The sequence below is a fragment of the Sus scrofa genome, chromosome 9 (assembly GCF_000003025.6).
Source record: "Sus scrofa isolate TJ Tabasco breed Duroc chromosome 9, Sscrofa11.1, whole genome shotgun sequence".
NCBI classification, from domain to species: domain Eukaryota; kingdom Metazoa; phylum Chordata; class Mammalia; order Artiodactyla; family Suidae; genus Sus; species Sus scrofa.
Window position 1 is genome coordinate 113,999,564 of NC_010451.4, and position 20,057 is coordinate 114,019,620.

General features: G+C 38.3%; 1 protein-coding gene across 20 annotated transcripts in view; it reads left to right on the plus strand.

The window, feature by feature from the left end:
• PRRC2C (proline rich coiled-coil 2C) overlaps window positions 1–20,057 on the plus strand; it is a 94,271-nt gene that overhangs the window by 26,279 nt on the left and 47,935 nt on the right. For all 20 annotated transcript variants that reach the window (XM_005653735.2, XM_003130303.6, XM_005653738.2 and 17 more), the window contains exons 6-12: window positions 233–453; window positions 4,057–4,139; window positions 5,092–5,225; window positions 5,306–5,393; window positions 6,424–6,568; window positions 8,140–8,193; window positions 13,536–14,169. In XM_005653735.2, the coding sequence (XP_005653792.1) occupies window positions 233–453; window positions 4,057–4,139; window positions 5,092–5,225; window positions 5,306–5,393; window positions 6,424–6,568; window positions 8,140–8,193; window positions 13,536–14,169 (1,359 nt within the window). The remainder of the gene's footprint in view (window positions 1–232; window positions 454–4,056; window positions 4,140–5,091; window positions 5,226–5,305; window positions 5,394–6,423; window positions 6,569–8,139; window positions 8,194–13,535; window positions 14,170–20,057) is intronic.

Consider the following 20,057-nt stretch of genomic DNA (forward strand, 5'->3'; position numbering starts at 1 on the left):
CTCATTGTTTGCTTTTGCTAACACCCTCTGAAGTATATACTCTCTGCTTTAGAAGCCATTGCTCTTGACTACCTCGACAGCTTCAAAGCCTGGATTTTTAGTACAGCCTAGATTAAACTTTTACTCTTCCTTCACTCTGCTTACTTGCTTAAATTTTCTTGAAATATGCCTGTTTTTGTTTGACCCCGTTCCATTCCTACATTTTTTTTCTTATTATCTGTCTTCATACCAGATGTTGCTTGTTGGAGAGATGGTGGTAAATCTGTTGGTTCACCTTTAACATCTGACCAAGATGAAAAGCCTGGCCAGGATGAAAGCGCAGCCGGAACATCAGAGCAAAATGATATTCTTAAAGTGGTGGAAAAGAGAATAGCTTGTGGTCCCCCACAGGCTAAACTGAATGGACAACAGCCTGCCCTCGCTTCCCAATACAGAGCTATGATGCCTCCTTATGTGAGTATTGTCATATCAGCAGGTGGTTAAATAAGATGTTTTTGATCTGAACTTGAAGAATTGGAATGGGAAAAAGTTTTCATTAACATATAACTAAAAATTAACATTTTGTTTGATTATGAATTTAGGAATCAAATCACAGAAAGTATCAGCAGTACCTCTGTTTTTATCCTTAATAGACATCGTAGATATTTTCGGATTTCCCATCGTGGCTCAGTGGTTAAAGAATCCGACTAGGAACCATGAGGTTGCGGATTCGATCCCTGGCCTTGCTCAGTGGGTTAAGAATCCGGCGTTGCCGTTAGCTGTGATGTAGGTTGCAGACGTGGCTCTGATCCCACGTTGCTGTGGCTCTGGCGTAGGCCGGCAGCTGTAGCCCCAATCGGACCCCTAGCTTGGGAACCTCCATATGCCGCGGGAGCAGCCCTAGAAAAGACCAAAAAAAAAAAAAAAATAGACATCGTAGATATTTTCATATCACATTACATTGTTTTTAGGTATTGCAAATATCGTTTGTACTCAGCATTGCTTCAAAATAGTTATTAGTGTTACTTAGTGAAACATACATTATTCTATCACAAATTTTTTAAAAAAAATATTGTGGCAAAAATAGAATTTTAGTATAATTATTTGCCTTAATATAACTGTGTTTTTGATGATGCATTTAAAGACATACCTGCCTTAGTTATAAAGTTTTTATTAGCTTACCTTTTAATTTTTTTTTCAACTTATTATGGAATACTTTTTCTTTCAATTTTTTTTGGCCACTCTTGCAGCATGTGGAAGTTCCCTAGCCAGGGATCGAACCAGAGCCGCAGCAGTGACCCAAGCCACTACAGATCCTTAACCCACTTTGCCACAAGGGACTCCTGTTATGGATTTTTTTTTTTTTTTTTTTTTTTGGTCTTTTTTTGCCTTTTCTAGGGCTGCTCCTGCGGCATATGGAGGTTCCCAGTCTAGGGGTCTAATCGAAGCTGTAGCTGCCGGCCTACACCAGAGCCACAGCAACGTGGGATCCGTGCTGTGTCTGCAACCTCCACCACTGCTCAGGGCAATGCCAGATCCTTAACCCCCTGAGCAAGGCCGTGGATCGAACCCACGACCTCATGGGTCCTAGTCGGATTCATTAACCACTGCGCCATAACGGGAACTCCTGGAATATTTTTAACATTTGCAAGAATACAAACCTGCTTCCTCCCATGTCTGCCATACATCTTTGACAGTATCGATTTGTGGTCCATCTTGTTTCACCTTTTTTCCACCACCTGGGATTACTAAACAAATTCTAGATGTGTCATCTCATCCATATATATTTTAGTTTGAATTTTTTTTTTTTGTCTTTTTTTTGTCTTTTTTTTTTTGTTGTTGTTGTTGCTGTTGCTATTTCTTGGGCCGCTCCCGCGGCATATGGAGGTTCCCAGGCTAGGGGTTGAATCGGAGCTGTAGCCACCGGCCTACTCCAGAGCCACAGCAACTCGGGATCCGAGCCGCGTCTGCAACCTACACCACAGCTCACGGCAACGCCGGATCGTTAACCCACTGAGCAAGGGCAGGGACCGAACCCGCACCCTCATGGTTCCTAGTCGGATTCGTTAACCACTGCGCCACGACGGGAACTCCTAGGTTGTATTTTAAAATATAAAAACTAGGGGGAAAATGCACATGGTATTATCATACCTAAAAAGAAAATTCTCTTTAAAATACCAAGTCAGTATTCCATTTTCATAACCTCTATTCTTGCAGAAGACCATTAATCTCAAAGGGAAGAACAATCTAGTTCATACATTTGTTTTTCTTAGGAGTTAACTCCTATATATTCAAGCTCTAACTACCCATGTTTTCTGTCGTGTTACTAAATTATCAAATATAATTACTTGTTAGATATTTTCTTTAAAAATTAGGGTTTATGGTAGAAATCACTCTTAGATGCTGATCTGACCTTGGATAACGATTCCCATCCAACTTCTTGTCTCCTAATAATTTTCACATTGTGCTTCCATTGGTCCCTAAATTTCCAGGTATAGGGGTCAGATGGGATAAGGGGAGGTGAGAGGGAGACCAGGTAAGCTTTGTTCCCAGTTTCATCAGTGAATTTATTCAAATAAAGTGTTTCAGTAATTAGCAAAAATGAAAACATTAAAACCATTATTTTATAGTGAAGACTTATAGTTGTTTCTACAGTTAATTTTGTGGAAAATCCCTAAATCTTAAACACTTACTATCACACGAAATTAATGCCTATGCTTGAATAATCAGCAGAAGGGTATAAGGCAGCTTAACCTATGAACATTTGCCTCCAGTAGTGTATTTGCTAACTTCAGTGTAGAAGTGCGATGCAACCAAAAATTCTCCAGAGTATCTCTCAAACAAAAAGCTTCCCCAGTTGAGTTTTAGCTGCTGCTCTAACCCTACTTAGAAATGTCTTCTTTACACAGCAGGATCATATAAATATAACCTTTCTTCAAGTATAAAGTAATTTCCTCATCTAATAGTTATTTTTTAAGAGAGAAAGTAATCTAATTCAGGATATAAATTATGTATTTAATGTAAACAATTTCATATTTTTAAAGATATATATGATTTAATTTGGATATAAGCAAATAATAAATAGCCAAGCACTATTTGACATTTCTACCTGTCCAAATCATAGAATGAATCCCTTGGCATTATTATTTGTCTTCATAATCTATCTTACAGATTCTCCTAAATTCAGCTTCTCAAAGCCAACTTCCCATAGGGCATCATCTTTTTTGTTTTGTTTTGTTTTTGTCTTTTTAGGCTGCACGCACAGCATATGGAGGTTCCCAGGCCAGGGGTCTAATCAGAGCTGTTGCTGCTGGCCTACGCCAGAGCCACAGCAATGCCAGATCCGAGCTGTGTCTGCAATCTACACCACAGCTTACGGTAACACCAGATTCTTAACCCACTGAACGAGGCCAGGGGTTGAACCCACAACCTCATGGTTTCTAGTTGGATTCATTTCCACTGTGTCACGAGACGGGAACTCAGAGAGCATCATTTTTGGTCCACCTTTATGTAATTACTAACTGTGCAGTAACTTGACTCAAAATATGCCTGTGTCCTACCCATAGAAAATCTCCCAGTTAGCTCCCACCCACCTCCTTCAACTCCTTTAGGTTATGGGCTATCCTTTATTCTGAACTGAGTTCCTATTTACCAACAAGTCTGCTTTCACTTAATCTACTTTTGCATTAGAATGAGGTCTCACATTATTTCCTTTCACATATTTGAATTTGGTTAAGAAAACTTTGCAGTTTTCTGGGGTGCGGGCATGTTGTCCTTTTTAGTTTTTCATTTTAATACAGTCTTTTTAAAAAATGTAACTTTGGGTGTAATGGGATAACAAGTTCTTAATATGATGTGTCCTAGTGATTACCTTTATTTGTAATGACTTGGTGAAAGAGTAGTCTTAGAAATGGCTTGTTATCGAGGGTCATCTATATGTATCTATACCAGTAGGTAAAATTAGTTATTTATTTTAATTACTTCTGTAAATTATAATTTTAGGATTAGTGTGATCTTTTTTACAAAAAAAAAATAACTGAGTAGCTAAATTTATAAATTTTTGTTTCCTTTGTTCAGATGTTTCAGCAATATCCAAGGATGGCCTATCCTCCTCTTCATGGTCCCATGAGGTTTCCACCTTCTTTATCTGAAACAAACAAGTAAGAATATTAAGTGATTAAAGTTTGCAAGGTGTATATATGCGCCTTAAGATTTTCTGGAGGTTGAGTGTATAATGGTGTTATATTTCTGTCCTCAAGGTACAGTTGCCATTAACAAGTAACTGGCTGACCTTTATAAGACAGAACAGAAAATATTATATTCTTCTTTTTTTTTTTTTTTTGTCTTTTTGCTATTTCTTGGGCCGCTCCCGTGGCATATGGAGGTTCCCAGGCTAGGGGTCCAATCAGAGCTATAGCCACCGGCCTATGCCAGAGCCACCAGCAACGCGGGATCCGAGCCGCGTCTGCAACCTACACCACAGCTCACCGCAACGCCGGATCGTTAACCCACTGAGCAAGGGCAGGGACCGAACCCGCAACCTCATGGTTCCTAGTCGGATTCGTTAACCACTGTGCACCACGGGAACTCCTTTTTGTTTTTTGTTTGTTTTTTTTTTAAATATTCTTCTAAAACTTTAAATCAATTGACATAAAATGATGAAAACTGAAAATCATGGTCTTAAAAAAATAGATGACACTTGCTTCTCCCTTATTCCTTCCATGATGTTGATAACCCCCCCATGTTTTTTTTTTAATCTAGGACTGGAGCATTCTCTTAAACGATGGGTTTTTTCTTAAAGTTTTTCCTTTTGAGATTAGTATTAGTCTTTAGCCATATTATCCTTTAACATACATTTGTTTTGTTCAGATGTTTGAAAACTTTGTCTGCATTAAATATCTGCATAAAAAATGTGTTATATATTGTCTTAAATTTATGTGTTAATTCTATACCTCTTTGCAGTCATATGAGGTGCAAAATAATTTGTATGTCATGCCATAGAAAGTAACACTGTTGAATTGAAATGAACCAAATTCCAGTCTTTTAATATTGTCCTAATTTAGTATCATTAAAACTTAATATTCTTTTCCTTTATAACCTGTCGTTGGTTAGAGGCCTTCGAGGAAGAGGCCCACCTCCTTCATGGGCCTCTGAGCCTGAACGCCCCTCCATCCTTAGTGCATCAGAACTGAAGGAGCTTGATAAATTTGATAACCTAGATGCTGAAGCTGATGAAGGTTGGGCAGGTAAGAGGCAAAGTTAATTAAGCACTTTTAGTTTTTAGATGCTTTGAAACAGCCAATCTGAGTTCTCCTCAATTTAACAGGTGCTCAGATGGAAGTAGATTATACAGAACAGCTAAATTTCAGTGATGATGATGAGCAAGGAAGTACTAGTCCTAAAGAGAACAGCAGGTAAGTTATGATTTTTACTAATAATAGCGTGAATTGATTGATGCTACAATACAAACCATATTTGCAAAGAGCTTCATTAATAGGTATTTGCTCCCTACTTACAGAATTTCTACATTCTACTCCAAAGGACTTTTACTGAGTAGGAAGGCAGTTAATGAGCCAGCTTTTTTAAAAGTACAGATAATCAAAGAATTGAGAGTTTGATGTTTCTGAAGAAAGTACATATATTTAAAAGGAAGATAACTTAGATGCTTGTCATCTAATTTGAGATATTTAGAGCGATAGTGTCAAGGACCATTTAAAACTTGTTACTTTCTTGACCTGATTAATATTTACAAAATTGGAGAAAAATTACTTGGGTTTCAACATCTGCTTCAAGTCTTAATTTCTTAAACTTAGCAAGGAGCAATAAGGTCTGGAAAACAGGAGCTCTTCATCTTTTTCTGGAATATAGGATCATCAGGGTCAAGATATGGCTTATGTAGCATAAAAGTTGGGCTCTTAAAATACACAGGAGTTTGCATGAACACATTGCTATAGTTTTTCAGCCATGATGTTATAATACACTGTTTCATGATTAGTTGTGAGATGCCTGTTATGTATTGTGACTTAAAATACTGTAGTTTGATTTCTCTTTCATTAAATCAGAATTGATTAGAATACATTAATTAATTATCTGGAATATTACTCAGTTGCATTCAGATGAGAGTTTGGGGGTAGATAATAGAAGATGGTGGAATCATATTTTATGTCAAATGTGAGTGTCCATATTTGACAAGTGATATATTGCACATTATATCTTATGATAATCTGGCCAATCCCAATCCCCATCACATGTAAATGTATAACATGTATTTCTCGAGTGAATAAACTAGCACTTCTGGGTTACAAAATCATCTCATGCCTTGTTACATTACCTCCTACCACCCTGAAAGTAATGTCTTTTTTACATTAAGAAATGTAAAATGCATTATCTATGGTATAGTCTGTCCACTGTATTTTTTATTTCACCTGGATTTTGATTCTTCAGTGAGGATCAAGATTCAAAAGGCTCTGAAAACACTGAAAACCGAAAAGAAGCAGATGAAGTTTACAACACTAAATCATCTTCTCAGATACCTGCCCAGCCACCTGTAGCAAAAGGTCCCTATGGGAAAGGACCTCCATTTAATCAGGTTTGTTGAACTCATGGAAATCCTTGTCACTATAGACAGATGACAAAGATGAATTAATCTCATAATCACAGAGTTGGAAAAAGACTTAAGGAAAGGGAAATATATGTTTTTTCTTAAATAGAGCTAGATCTAAACCATAGTTTTATTGCATAGTAACAGGAATGCATCAATACAGTGATGATAAATGATCAGTACAGTGAAAACTAAAGTTTCACTTTTTTTCCCCTTGAAACAGCGTGGTCATGTCAGAGTAGAGGGATAAATTGTTTTTCCAAACTAACTTAGCTACAGTGCTCTATGGTTTACTGATGCTTTGTACGTCCTAGTTAGTTAGTATTCATCTGTGAAACTGTGTGCTGAGTAGGGAAATCTATGAAGTCTGAGCCATTTTGAAGAATGTTATTTAAAAGGGGAAGTATGTGGGCAACAGATACACTGATTTTACTTCTAAGACGTAGCAAGAACTGCATTACCAAATGAAAATTAAAAAGGGCTATATCTTCCAAGTGTCACTTAATTCGCAGTATTCTTAGCATGTATTGATTGAATTCATGCAGAACAGAGCAGTTGGTGCCTTCAGGGAGATAAAAGTAAGTAGCAAACAGTCTCAGTGAAAAGAAAAGGAGAGAAAAAACTAGCAAGCGTTACAGCGTGATATGTACTATGTGCTGTGATAGAGTGCACATAGTTCTTGGAAAATTCTGTGTAAAAGATTTCACAAAAGACTTGATACTTGAAACAGGAGTTAACCAGTAAACAAAGGAAAGAGAGCGATTCCAAGCAGTGGAAGGAAACATGATGAGAATAGGAAAGTGTGGAGGAAGCATGGCCTAGTCAAGAAGTCCCCAGTAGTTTGTAGTTTGATAGGGGAGAGAAGTAAGAGAGCTGTGTAAGAACTAGTAGTTACTACGTTTTGTATACTATACAAAAAAGTTTGAATTTTATTCTTAAGGTATTGGTTCACCATTGCAAAATAAATTCAAATTCTGAAAAAGGATTTTTAAAGTAATTTTAAAAATAAAATCTGTGTTTTTTGTGACTTCTAACTTATTGGCATAATGGGGAATGATAAAAGAACAGAGGAGTATCATAGACTGTATCTTGATATTTTGATTTGTGTGTGTGTGTCCCTGATACATATGTTAACGAGTGAATATTGCACATTTAATATCTGTTTCCACTGTTTTAGATGTTTCTTTTCTTTATCTAAACCTCACGGGTTTAATTTGCCATTAGAAAAAAAAAAAGAACTGGGTTTACATAAATAAGAATTTGAAATTAGAGGCATACTTTTCTACAGCCATATTACCTGAGCTAGAATTCCAGAATTTGTACACTCGAGATTCTACTCTTAACAAAGTTAATTTGAGGTTGTAACCTTTTTGAAATGGCCAAGAAATTCTATTTATAGAACGTAAAGTTAGCTTGCAGTGAGTAATGTACTTTTATTTAAAAAGAGGTTAAAGATTTTTATTTTTTGTAATCTTTTGGTCTTTCTTAAAAGCAGTACATTCAGAAATATTTCAGATGGTTTTCAATCTTATTTTGTAAAAATCCTTTTTTAATAATAGGATCGAGGACCATCCTCACACTTGCCACCACCTCCAAAGTTGCTTGCACAGCAGGTAAATCTTAACTAAATTCTTGTTAATGGTCTGTATGTATTATTCATCCTATTTGTTTTAATGGAAAGGTTCTGTGTATGTTTCTAATTTATAATTTTTATGAAACAATTGGTGACTTGACCTTGTAGCTCCTGCATGTCTTCCTCTTTAGCCTGTCCCTCTTTCTTCTCAGGTGATGAGCATGCTCCTAATTTTTCTAAGAAAATAAGCGCCTTTTCTTCCCATTTCAGTAGGCTTCCTGTTCTGACTTTCTTCCTGTTGTCCTTGCTCCTGGGGACAACCCTTCTTATTCCCTAGATCCCATAATCTGTCATGTACTAATAACATTATTTCTCATCTCTAAAAAATGTTTAAAACACAACACTTCTTTACCTCCCACTACCCTCCACCCCCGCAGTGTCTTTCCTATATCCCTGTTCTCCTTCGTGGCAACATTGTTTTAGGGAGCTATTTATACTTACTGCCTTCACTTTTCTCATCTACCCTCTTCACTTATACTTTCATCTCCTACTATACCTCTGAAACTGTTATTATCAAGGTTAGTAATGACAATTCCGTCTTGCCAGATACAGTTCTCTTGTCTTCATTTACTTCGTCTCAGCAGCAGTTGACATAGTTAATCTCTTCATCCCTCTATCCTTCTTAAAACACTTTAAAAACTTGCTTTTGAGACATCACACTATTTTGTCCTCTTAAATTTATTCTCTTTCCGGACCTCTTGTCCTGATCTCTGAGTCATCCGGTACCCACTCAGTGTGTATCTTGAGCCCTTAAAACTGTATCCTGACTTCAAAAGTTGTATATTCAACAAATCAGCTCAGCATTTCCACTTGGACTTCTGATAGATATCTGACAGTTAATATGTCCAAACCATAACAAACCCCAACTCCCACACTTAGTTCTGCTACTTTCTTCCTCTGTCTTCCCTATCTTAGATAATGACATTGCCCAGGTTAAACCTGAAAGTGACTCTTTTTGTTTTGCTTTTTAGGGCCATACCTACGGCATATGGAAGTTGTCAGGCTAGGGGTCATATCGGAGCCACAATTGCCATCCTGCGCCATAGTCACAGCAATGCAAGATCCAAGCCACATCTGCAACCTACACCACAGCTCACGGCAATGACAGATCCCTGATCCACTTAGTGAGGGCAGGGATCAAACCTGCATCCTCATGGACACTAGTCAGATTCATTTCCACTGTGCCACAATGGGAACTCCCTGAAAGTCACTCCTAACCTTTCTTTTTTTTACCTTACATCCAGCCTAATCCATCAGCAAATGATGTTACCTCTACCTTTAGAATATATTCGTACACTGAATTCTTACTGTCTGCTCACCAAAGTACTACCTCTATCCCAAATTCTCCTTAACAGTAGATATAACTTTTAAAAAATAGATATAAATATATTAGGTCAGTTATTCCTTGCTCAGGTTCTTTTTATGGTTTTTAAGTTCTCTATTTATTTCATCTTTTCTCCCTTTCTGTTCTTGCCACACAAGCTTTTATTGCCATTGTTTTTATTTTACCCCCCGAGACATTTTATTTGCTGTTTTCTGTAACCAGAAGACTTTCCCTGAGGTTCTTCCTATGATCAAAATTTTTGTTAACATAGTAACTACTTCATAGGCTTCCCTAATCACTCTACTCTGATAGGTACACATAACATAACCATCATCATCATCTCCACCAGTTATTTTCCTTTTAACCGTCTGATGCTCTTTATAGCATTTCTGTACTCATGCAAGCTAAAACTAAAACATCTAGCAGAGGAATTTCTTTTGTGGAACAGTGGGTTAATGATCAATCTCATCTCTGTGGAGGCTCCAGCTTGATCCCTGGCCCAGCCCAGTAGGTTAAGGATCCAGCGTTGTTGCAGCTGTGACATTGATCACAGCTCCAGTTTGGAATTCGATCCCTAGCCTGGGAACTTCCATATGCTGTGGCTGTGGCCGAAAAAGAAAAAGGGAAAAAAAAAAAAAAAAAAAAAAAAAACTAGCAGAAAATGTAGAAGCATGAACTTGGGCCAACAGAAGTGTCTTAGATAAGACAAAAAAGGCAGGAATTAGAAAGAAAATAGAAATTAATGAGTTGGTCTTCGAAAAACATCTCTAAGGCATAAAAAAGATGTTACAGAAAAAAATATTAATCTGACAGTTTATATTGAGATTACCTAAGTGTATTTAAAAACCTTTACAACTCAATAATAAAACAACCCAAAAAATGATTTGAACATTCATTTCATAAAATAGGTATGTAAATGGCCAATAAACTCATGAAAAGATGTTCATTACTTTATTCACCAGGGACATGCAAATTAAAACCACGTTGAAATTTCTTACACAGCCAAAATTTAAAAGGCCGATGACACAAAATGTTGATGAGGATATAGAGCAGGTGACACCCTCATACAATGCTACTGGGGCTCTAAAACCTTATAATCACTTTGGAGAACATTTTGGCAGTTTCTTCTACAGTGAAACACATACCACATGACTCGGCAGTTCCACTCTTAGGGTTATCCTAGAGAAATAAAAACATACATTTACACAAAGATTTAGGCATGAATGCCCATAGCTGTTTTATTCCTCATTTAAAAAGTAGGAGTAGGAGTTTCCATTGTGGCTCAGTGGGTTAGTAACGTGACTGGTATCCATGAAGATGTGGGTTCGATCCCTGGCCTCCCTTAGGGGCTTAAGGAATCCGGCATTGCCCTGAGCTGTGGTCTAGGTTGCAGATGCAGCTCAGGTCCTGTGTTTCTATGACTGTGGAGTAGGCAGGCAGCTGCAGCTCCAATTTGCCCCCTAGCCTGCAACTTCCATATATCACAGGTGTGGCCCTTTAAAAAAAAAAAAAAGTTGTATGTCCATTTACAGATGAAACAGTATGCCTATGGTGGAATACTATCCAGCAGTAGAATGTAGCAAACTATCTCTATATACAGTGACCTCAAAACTATTACCCCGAAGTTCGCTTGTGGTACAGCGAATGGGTTAAGGATCTGGCATTGTCGCTACAGTGGCTCCGGTCACTGCTGTATCATGGGTTAGATCCCAGGCCGGGGAACTTCCACATGCTGTAGGCACAGCCAAAAAAGAGCTATTACCCTGGACACAAGAAGCCAGATACTAAAGAGACTATAACTTGATATATCCATTTATATGAAATTCTCAGAAAGGCGAAACTGTATTGTCACAAGTATATAACTAGGAGTTGCCCAGTGGCACAGTGGGTTAAGGATCTGGTATTGTTACTGCTGTGGTACAAATTAGATCCCTGACCACAGAACTTCCCCATGCCAAAAAAACCAAAAAAGTAGATCAGTGGTGGTTTGGGTCAGGGGTTCAGGCAGAGGACTGATGAACATCCTCTGTATGTTGATTGGGGCAGTAGTTACATGAGGGTGTCATTTTGGCCAAACTCATCAGATTATACAGTTAGGATATATGTATCACATTTTATGTAAATTATACTTGAAGGTGCTTTTTTTTTTAATGCTTTCTCTGTGAGTTTACAGCATAAAGTGCTTACATTTATATAGTTACTTGTTTTGCCACTTATCTTTGAGCTATAGATAAGTAACTGAACACCAGGTAGAGTAAAGCAGCTTTCCTAAGAGCACTGTTAGTAAATGGTAGAGTCTGGATTCATGGTTTTTGTTTTTATTTTTTTTAGTATTTAGTCCATTGTTTTTATCATCATTATTTTCTCTTTGTAGGAATGTTGACTGGTTACATGGCTTCATCCTAGTAGTAATTTAAAAAATACATACATATATATTTTATAATGTAATATATATTTTTATTTTATGGCTGCATTTTTGGCATATGGAAGTCCCCAGAACAGGGAATGAATTCAAGCCACAGCTGCGTTCTGTGCCACAGCTGTGGCAACACTGGATCCTTTAACCCACTGCCCCTGTGTTAAGGATTGAAGCCACACCTGTGCAGCAGTCTAAGCCTCTGCATTCGGATTCTTAACCCACTGCACCACGGCAGAACTCCAAAAATCAGTATTTTTGATAGAAAGATTTTTCAGTTCCTTTATGTTTCAGCTCTTCGTGTGCTTTTCCCGTTCTGCTTGTATTTGCATAGTTGCTGGCAGGGATTTCAGACTTTGTAGTAGTAATTGCTTTAGAACATATTAATTGAAAATTAGGAGTTCCTATTGTGGTGCACTGGAAACAAAAATCCAACTAGTGTCCATTGAGGATGCGAGTTTGATCCTTGGCCTTGCTGAGTGAGTCAGGGATCCAGTGTTGCCATGAGCTGTGGTATAGGTCGCAGGTGCGGCTTGGATCTTGCGTGTGGCTGTGGCTGTGGTGAGGGCTGGCAGCTGTAGCTCCAGTTCAACCCCTAGCCTGTGAACTTCTATATATGCTGGGAATCCAGCCCTAAAAAGCAAAAAAAAAAAAAAAATTTAAATGATTGAATCTCAGTCTGTCAGATGATTCTGATATTCAGCAATGGGATCTAGCAATGCCTTTCTGGATTTTTCAGTTTAAAAACAGAATTCTCTCCATAAGCTGATTTCTAGGAATGTTTCTTTTCCTCCAAGGTGGCAGCAGGAGCAGTGTTTCCATCTCCTTCACTTAGCTTCTTTGTGTGCTCTTTCCTTGTAACTGTACCTCAGTTTTCTTAGCATTTTCACATGGTGCCATGTTACATCTTTATGGACTCTTCTCCTTCTGTAGGCATCCCATCTCTGGCAGTTCCTGCTAAAGCATTCTCATTCTGAATTTCCTTTGTCTCTAAATTTAGATTTTGAAATTCATGTTATGACAGTCTGTTTGACCTAACAGATAACCGAGTGAGCAAATAATGTCTGGCATAATAAATAGGTACATACATGCTCAGTAAGTATTAGATGATTGGAATAATTATTCTGGAAACCTAGATTTACTATTTTCCCCATCTTGTTACTTGTTTGCACTTTAATGTGGGTTTTTTTTTTTCAGGGTTTTTTCTTTTTTTTTCTTTTTCTTTTTTTTTTTTTTTTTGCTTTTTAGGGCTGCACCCATGGCATATGGAGGTTCCCACACTAGGGGTTTAATTGGAGCTACGGGTGCCAGCCTATACCACAGCCACAGCAATGCCAGATCCAAGCCGCATCTGTGACCTACACCACAGCTCTCGGCGACACCAGATCCTTAACCCACTGAGTGAGGCCAGGGATCGAACCTGCAACATCATGATTCCTAGTCCAGTTCCTTTCTGCTGCACCACAATGGGAGCTCCTTCAGGAAAATTTTTGATGTTTTATGGAGGATTTTTCTCCCTCACTGTGTCTATGATATTTTCAGTGTGGTCATACTCATCTGATAATTTATCTTAATGTTTTAGCATCCTCCTCCAGACCGACAGGCAGCACCTGGAAGACCAGGCCCTTTCCCCCCCAAGCAACAGGTCCCAGATGAAGATGAAATATGGAAGCAAAGAAGACGACAACAGTCAGAACTTTCTGCAGCAGTGGAACGTGCTCGTAAACGGCGTGAAGAGGAAGAGCGAAGAATGGAAGAACAGAGGAAAGCAGCGTGTGCAGAGAAACTGAAACGATTGGATGAAAAGCTTGGCATAGTGGACAAACAACCCTCTCCAGAGGAAATTAGAGAAAGGGAGCGAGAAAAAGAACGAGAAAAAGAACGAGAACGTGAGAAAGAACTTGAAAAAGAACAAGAACGGGAGCGAGAGAAGGAGAGGGAAAAAGAAAGGGAAAGACAACAGGAGAAGGAAAAAGAACTGGAGCGAGAGCAGGAAAAACAGAGAGAAATGGAAAAGGAAAGAAAGCAAGAAAAAGAGAAAGAAATAGAACGGCAACAAGAAAAGGAAAAAGAACTGCAGGTGATGAAAGAACAGGAAAAGGAATGTGAACTGGAGAAGAAAGAAAGGGAGAAAATGGAAGAAAAAACTGAACACAGAGAACCTACTTTAGAGCCTATGGTAGAAAAACCAGAAAGTGAAAACAACTGTAATAAAGGTATGATAGTTTTGTTTGTTCTTATATAAGCTTTACAGAAGGCTTCGTTATTACTTATAGTGTGGATGTTGGATGTTTGTGTATTTTTAACATACGTAATCCAAATAAAAGTGGTGTATTTGGGGTAGAAATTGAATTTTATTGAATGCTTTACTATATGTTTTTCTATAATTTTTTGTTATAAAATATATATAAACAAAATTTTAGCATCTTAACCATTTTTAGGTGTACAGTTCAGTGGTATTAGAAACATTTATAATGAACCATCACGACCATTCATTTTCAGAACTCTCTTTATTTTGTAAAATTGAAATTCTATACCCACTAAACAATAACTCTTCCCCAGACTCTGGCTAGTGATTCTGCTTTCCTTCTGTATGATTTTGACTATTCTCAGAAGCTTATAGAAGTGGAATCATACAGTATTTTTCTTTTTGTAACTGGCTTTATATCACTTAGCATAATATCTTTAAGTTTCATACATATTGCAGAATTTTCTTGTTTTTTAGAGCTAATAATTCATATATATATATACATATATACACACACCACATTTTGCTTACCCAGACTGTTGATGGACACTTAGGTTGAGTTCGTTTTTTACCTATTTTGAATAATACTAATGTGATTGAAAGTGCACAAGTATCTCTGAGACCCTGATTTCATTTCTTTTGAGTACAGACGTCTTAGAGATGTTGAAGGTTTAGTTCCAGACCACTGCAGTAAAGCAGATATGGCAATAAAGGGAGTCACATGAATCTTTTGGTTTCCTGGTGCATATAAAAGTTTATGCTACTCTCTAGATTATTAAGTGTGAGGTAGCTTTCTGTCTAAAAAAATACATATATCCTAAAAATGCTTTATTGCTAATGCTAACCATCACTGAGCTTTCATTGAATCATGATAATTTTGTTGGGGTAAGGGAGAATCTTGCTTCAGTTTTGATGGTTGCTGACTGCGCAGGGTGGTGGCTGCTGAGGATTGAACTGGCTGTGGCAATTTCTTAAAATAAGATAACAATGGAGTTTCCTTTCATGAGTGATTTCTCTGTAGCATCAACGCTATTTGATAGCATTTACCCATAGTAGATCTTCTTTCAAAATTGGAGTTAGTTCTCTCAAACGCTGCTGATGCTTTACCCTTTTTTATTTTTTATTTATTTGTTTATTTATTTATTTATGTCTTTTTAGGGCCGCATCTGTGGCACATGGAGGTTCCCAGGCTGGTTCCAAGCTAATGGCCTACACCACAGCCACAGCAATGCCAGATTCAAGCTGAGTATGCAACCTGCACCACATCTCACTGCAATGTCGGATCCTTAACCCACTGAGTGAGGCCAGGGATCAAATCCACATCCTCATGAATACTAGCTAGGTTTATTACTGCTGAGCCATAATGGGAACTCCCCTGCCGATGCTTCATCAAGTTTATGCAATGTTCCGTTATCCTTGGTTATCATTTCAACAGTTTGTTACAGCATGTTCATCAGGAATAGATTCCATCTCAAGAAATCACGGTGTTCATCCATTGGAAGTAGCTCCTTATCCCTTCAAGTTTTATTATAAGATTGCAGCAGTTCAGTCACATCTGCAGGCTCTACTTCTAATTCTAATTAATTCTAATTAATTCTTGCTGTTTCCTTCTCATTTGTAGTTACTTCCTTCACTGCAGTCTTGAACCCCTCATAGTTATTCAGTACTAAGTTGAATAAAAGTGCACCCCAGGCACCCTTGTCTTCTTCCTGATCCTAGAGAAAAAAAAAGCTTTCAGTCTGACAACATTGAATGTGGTGTTAGCTGTGAGTTTCTCATAAGTGGCTTTTATTATGTTGAGGTAGTTCCCTTCTATTCCTAGTTTGGGTATTTTTATCATAAAAGTATGTTGAATGTTGTCAGATCCTTGTCTGTATTAATTTTGATGATCATGTTATTTTTCCTTCATTATGTCACTGTGTTATGTATTGATTGATATTTGTATGTTGAACCATCCTTGTGTATCCTCGGAATATATCCCACTTGGTAATGGTGTATAATCCTTTCAGTATACTGCTAAATTCTGTTTTCTACTATTTTGTTGAGAATTTTCGCATCAGTATTCATAAGATATTTGTAGTTTTCTTACAGTGCCCTTGTTTGACTTTGATATCAAGGTGATGCTTACCTTATAAATGAGTTAGGAAGTGTTCCCTCCTCTTCAGTTTTTTGGAAGAGTTTGAGAAAAATTGATGTTAGTTTTTTAGTCTTTTTTTTTTTTGCCTTTTTTAGGGCCACTCCCTCGGCATATGGAGGGTCCCAGGCCAGGGGTCTGATTGGAGCTGTAGCCGCCGGCCTACACCGGAGCCACAGCAACGCGGGATCTGAGCCGAGTCTGTGACCTACACCACAGCTCACGGCAACACCAGATCCTTAACCCACTGAGCAAGGGCAGGGATCGAATCTGCCACCTCGTGGTCCCTAGTCGGATTCGTTAACCACCGAGCCACAATAGGAACTCCTGATGTTAGGGGTTTTTTTGTTTGTTTTTTTGTTTTTGTCTTTTTGCCATTTCTTGGGCTGCTCTGGCAGCATATGGTGGTTCCCAGGCTAGGGGTCTAATCGGAGCTGTAACTACCAGCCTACTCCAGAGCCACAGCAACGCGGGATCCGAGCCGCGTCTGCAACCTACACCACAGCTCATGGCAACACCAGATCCTTAACCCCCTGAGCAAGGACAGGGATCGAACCTGCAACCTCATGGTTCCTAGTCGGATTCGTTAACCACTGCACCACAACGGGAACTCCAGTTTTTTTAATGTTTAGTGGAACCCATCACTGCAGCCATTAGGTCCAGGGCTTTTCTTTGCTGTAAGGTCTTTGGATACCAACTCAACCTCCTTACTAGTTAAAAGTCTATTCACATTTTCTATTTCTTTTTTTTTCTTTTTTCTAGAGCCTCACCCGTGGCATATGGAGGTTCCCAGGCTAGGGGTCCATTCAGAGCTACAGCTGCTGGCCTACATCACAGCCACAGCAACACAGGATCCAAGCCACGTCTGCCACCTACACCACAGCTCACGGCAATGCCAGATCCTTAACCCACTGAGCAAGGCCAGGGATGGAACCCACAACCTCATGGTTCCTAGTCGGATTTGTTTCCACTGTGCCACTATGGGAACTCCCACATTTTCTGTTTCTTCGCAACTTTATTATTGGTAGGTTTTTTGTTTTTTGGAGTTCATCATTTCATTTAGGTTATCTAATTTGTTGGTGTGCAGCTATCCAGTTTGTCGGTATATAGTTGTACATAATTCTCTCATAATCCTTTTTTTTTTTTTTGTCTTTTTGCCATTTCTTGGGCCGCTCTCGTGGCATATGGAGGTTCCCAGGCTAGGGGTCTAATCGGAGCTGTAGCCACTGGCCTACGCCAGAGCCACAGCAACGCGGGATCCGAGCCGCGTCTGCGACCTACACCACAGCTCATGGCAACGCTGGATCTTTAACCCACTGAGCAAGGGCAGGGATCGAACCCGCAACCTCATGGTTCCTAGTCGGATTCGTTAACCACTGCGCCACCACGGGAGCTCCTCATAATCCTTTTTATTTCTGTAGAATTGGCAGTGATGTCCCAATTTCCATTTCTAATTTTGATAATTTGAATCTTTTTTTTCTTAGTTCGCATTCCTAGCTAAAGATTTGTCAATTTTGTTGATCTTGTCGAAGAACCAACTTTTGTTTTCATTAATTTTTGTCTATTTTTCTACTCTCTATTTTATTGATCTCTGCAGTGACTTTTATTTCCCTTCTGGTAACACTGGGTTTAGTTTGTTCTTACTATCTTTAACTCCTTAAGTTGTAACTCTGGGTTATTGATTTGAGGTCTTAACTGTTTTTTAATACAAGCATCTATAGCTATAAATTCCCCCTTTGCTTTGCTTTTGCTGCATCCAATGTTTTGATATGCTGTGATTTTGTTTTCATTTATCTCTTAAGTGCTTTCCAATTTCCGTTGGCAATTTCTTTTTTTGATCTTTTAGTTGTTTAATAGTGTTTGCTTAATATCCACATATTTGTAAATTTTCCAGGTTTACTTCTGGTGATTTCTACCTTCATTTAATTGTGGTCAGAGAGGATACTTTATGTGATATCTATCTTTTAAAATCTTTTGAGGAAAAAAATTTTTTTAAATAAAATCTTTTGAAAGTTAATCTGTGACATAACATGGTCTGTCCTGGAAAATGTCCCATGTGCAATTGAGAAGAATGTATATTATGTTGTTGTTGGGTAGAATGTTCTGTGTATGTCTGTTGAATTTAGTTGGTTTATTAAGTCTTTTTTCCTTACCTTCTTCTGTATGGCTAATCTATCCATTATGGAGATTGGGATGGTGGAGCCTCTAATTATTAATGTAGTGCTATTTATCCCTTTAATTCCGTCAGTATTTTGTTTCATATGTTTTGATGGTCAGTTATTAGGTGTACAAATATTTATAATTGTTACCTTGCTGTGTTGAATCTTTTATTAGTTTTTGATTTTCTTTGTCTCTTGTACCTTTTTTTATTTACTAAGTCAGTTTAGTCTGATATTACTATAGCCACCTTCTTCTCTTTTGGTTTCTATTTCCATGGAATATATTTGTCCATCTTTTTATTGTCAGTCTATTTGCATCTTTTTTTTTTTTTTTTTTTGTCTTTTTGCCATTTCTTTGGCCTCTCCCCGCAGCATATGGAGGTTCCCAGGCTAGGGGTCGAATCAGAGCTGCAGCCATCGGCCTACACCAGAGCCACAGCAATGCGGGATCTGAGCTGCATCTGCAACCTATGCCACAGCTCACGGCAACACTGGATCCTTAACCTACTGAGCAAGGCCAGGGATCAAACCCGTAACCTCATGGTTCTTAGTCGGATTCGTTAACCACTGTGCCACGATGGGAGCTCCTATTTGCATCTTTGGATCTAAAGTGAGGGGTTTTGTTTGTTTGTTTGTTTTGGTTTGTTTTTTTGGTTTTTTGTCTTTTTAGTGCCACACCCGTGGCATATGGAGTTCCCAGGCTAGGGGTCAAATCAGAGCTACAGCTTCCAGCCTACACCACAGCCACAGCCACAGCCACAGCAACAAGGGATCCGAGCTGAATCTGCGACCTACACCAAAGGTCACGGCAATGCTGCATCCTTAACCCACTGAGCTAGGCCAGGGATTGAACCCGAAACCTCATGGTTGGTTCCTAGTCAGATTTGTTTCCGCTGAGCCACAACAGGAACTCCTAAAATGAGTTTCTTATAGATATCATTGTATAGTTAGGTGACTTTAAATTCTATTCTACCTGCAAAATCATATTGGCTTTATAGTTGGCAGGTGGCTGATTGTTCTACTCTTTTTCTGATTCGACGACATTTAACCAAATAAAATATTATTTGTTCACACGTGTTAATACCTCTAAAACTTAAGTTTAATAGAGCTTAATGGGAATTTCAGATTGTCATAATTAAATGAGTACTCTCAGTTCATAATTTTATATTTGTTTTTCTACCGGTTTCAATATAGTATCATTGATATGCCTTTCAAAAAAAGCCCTTTCCAGCTCTAATCAACTTTTTTGTTCTTCCTTAATTTGGCTTATAAACTCTAAATAGTAAAATTTTGCTACCAGAGTTCCTTTTGTGGCTCTGTGGGTTAAGGACCTGACATTGTCTCTTTGAAGATGTGGGTTCTATCCCTGGCCTTGCTCAGTGGGTTAAAGATCCAGTGTTGCTGTGACTGTGGTATAGGCTACACCTGCAGCTCAGATTTGACTCCCTAGCCCAGGAACTTCCGTGTGCTGCAGGTATGACTGTTAAAAAAAAAAAAAACTACAAACTTGCAAAGTTGTCTTAATGAATTAATAGCTTGCATTAATAGTGAGTTAAAATAGAA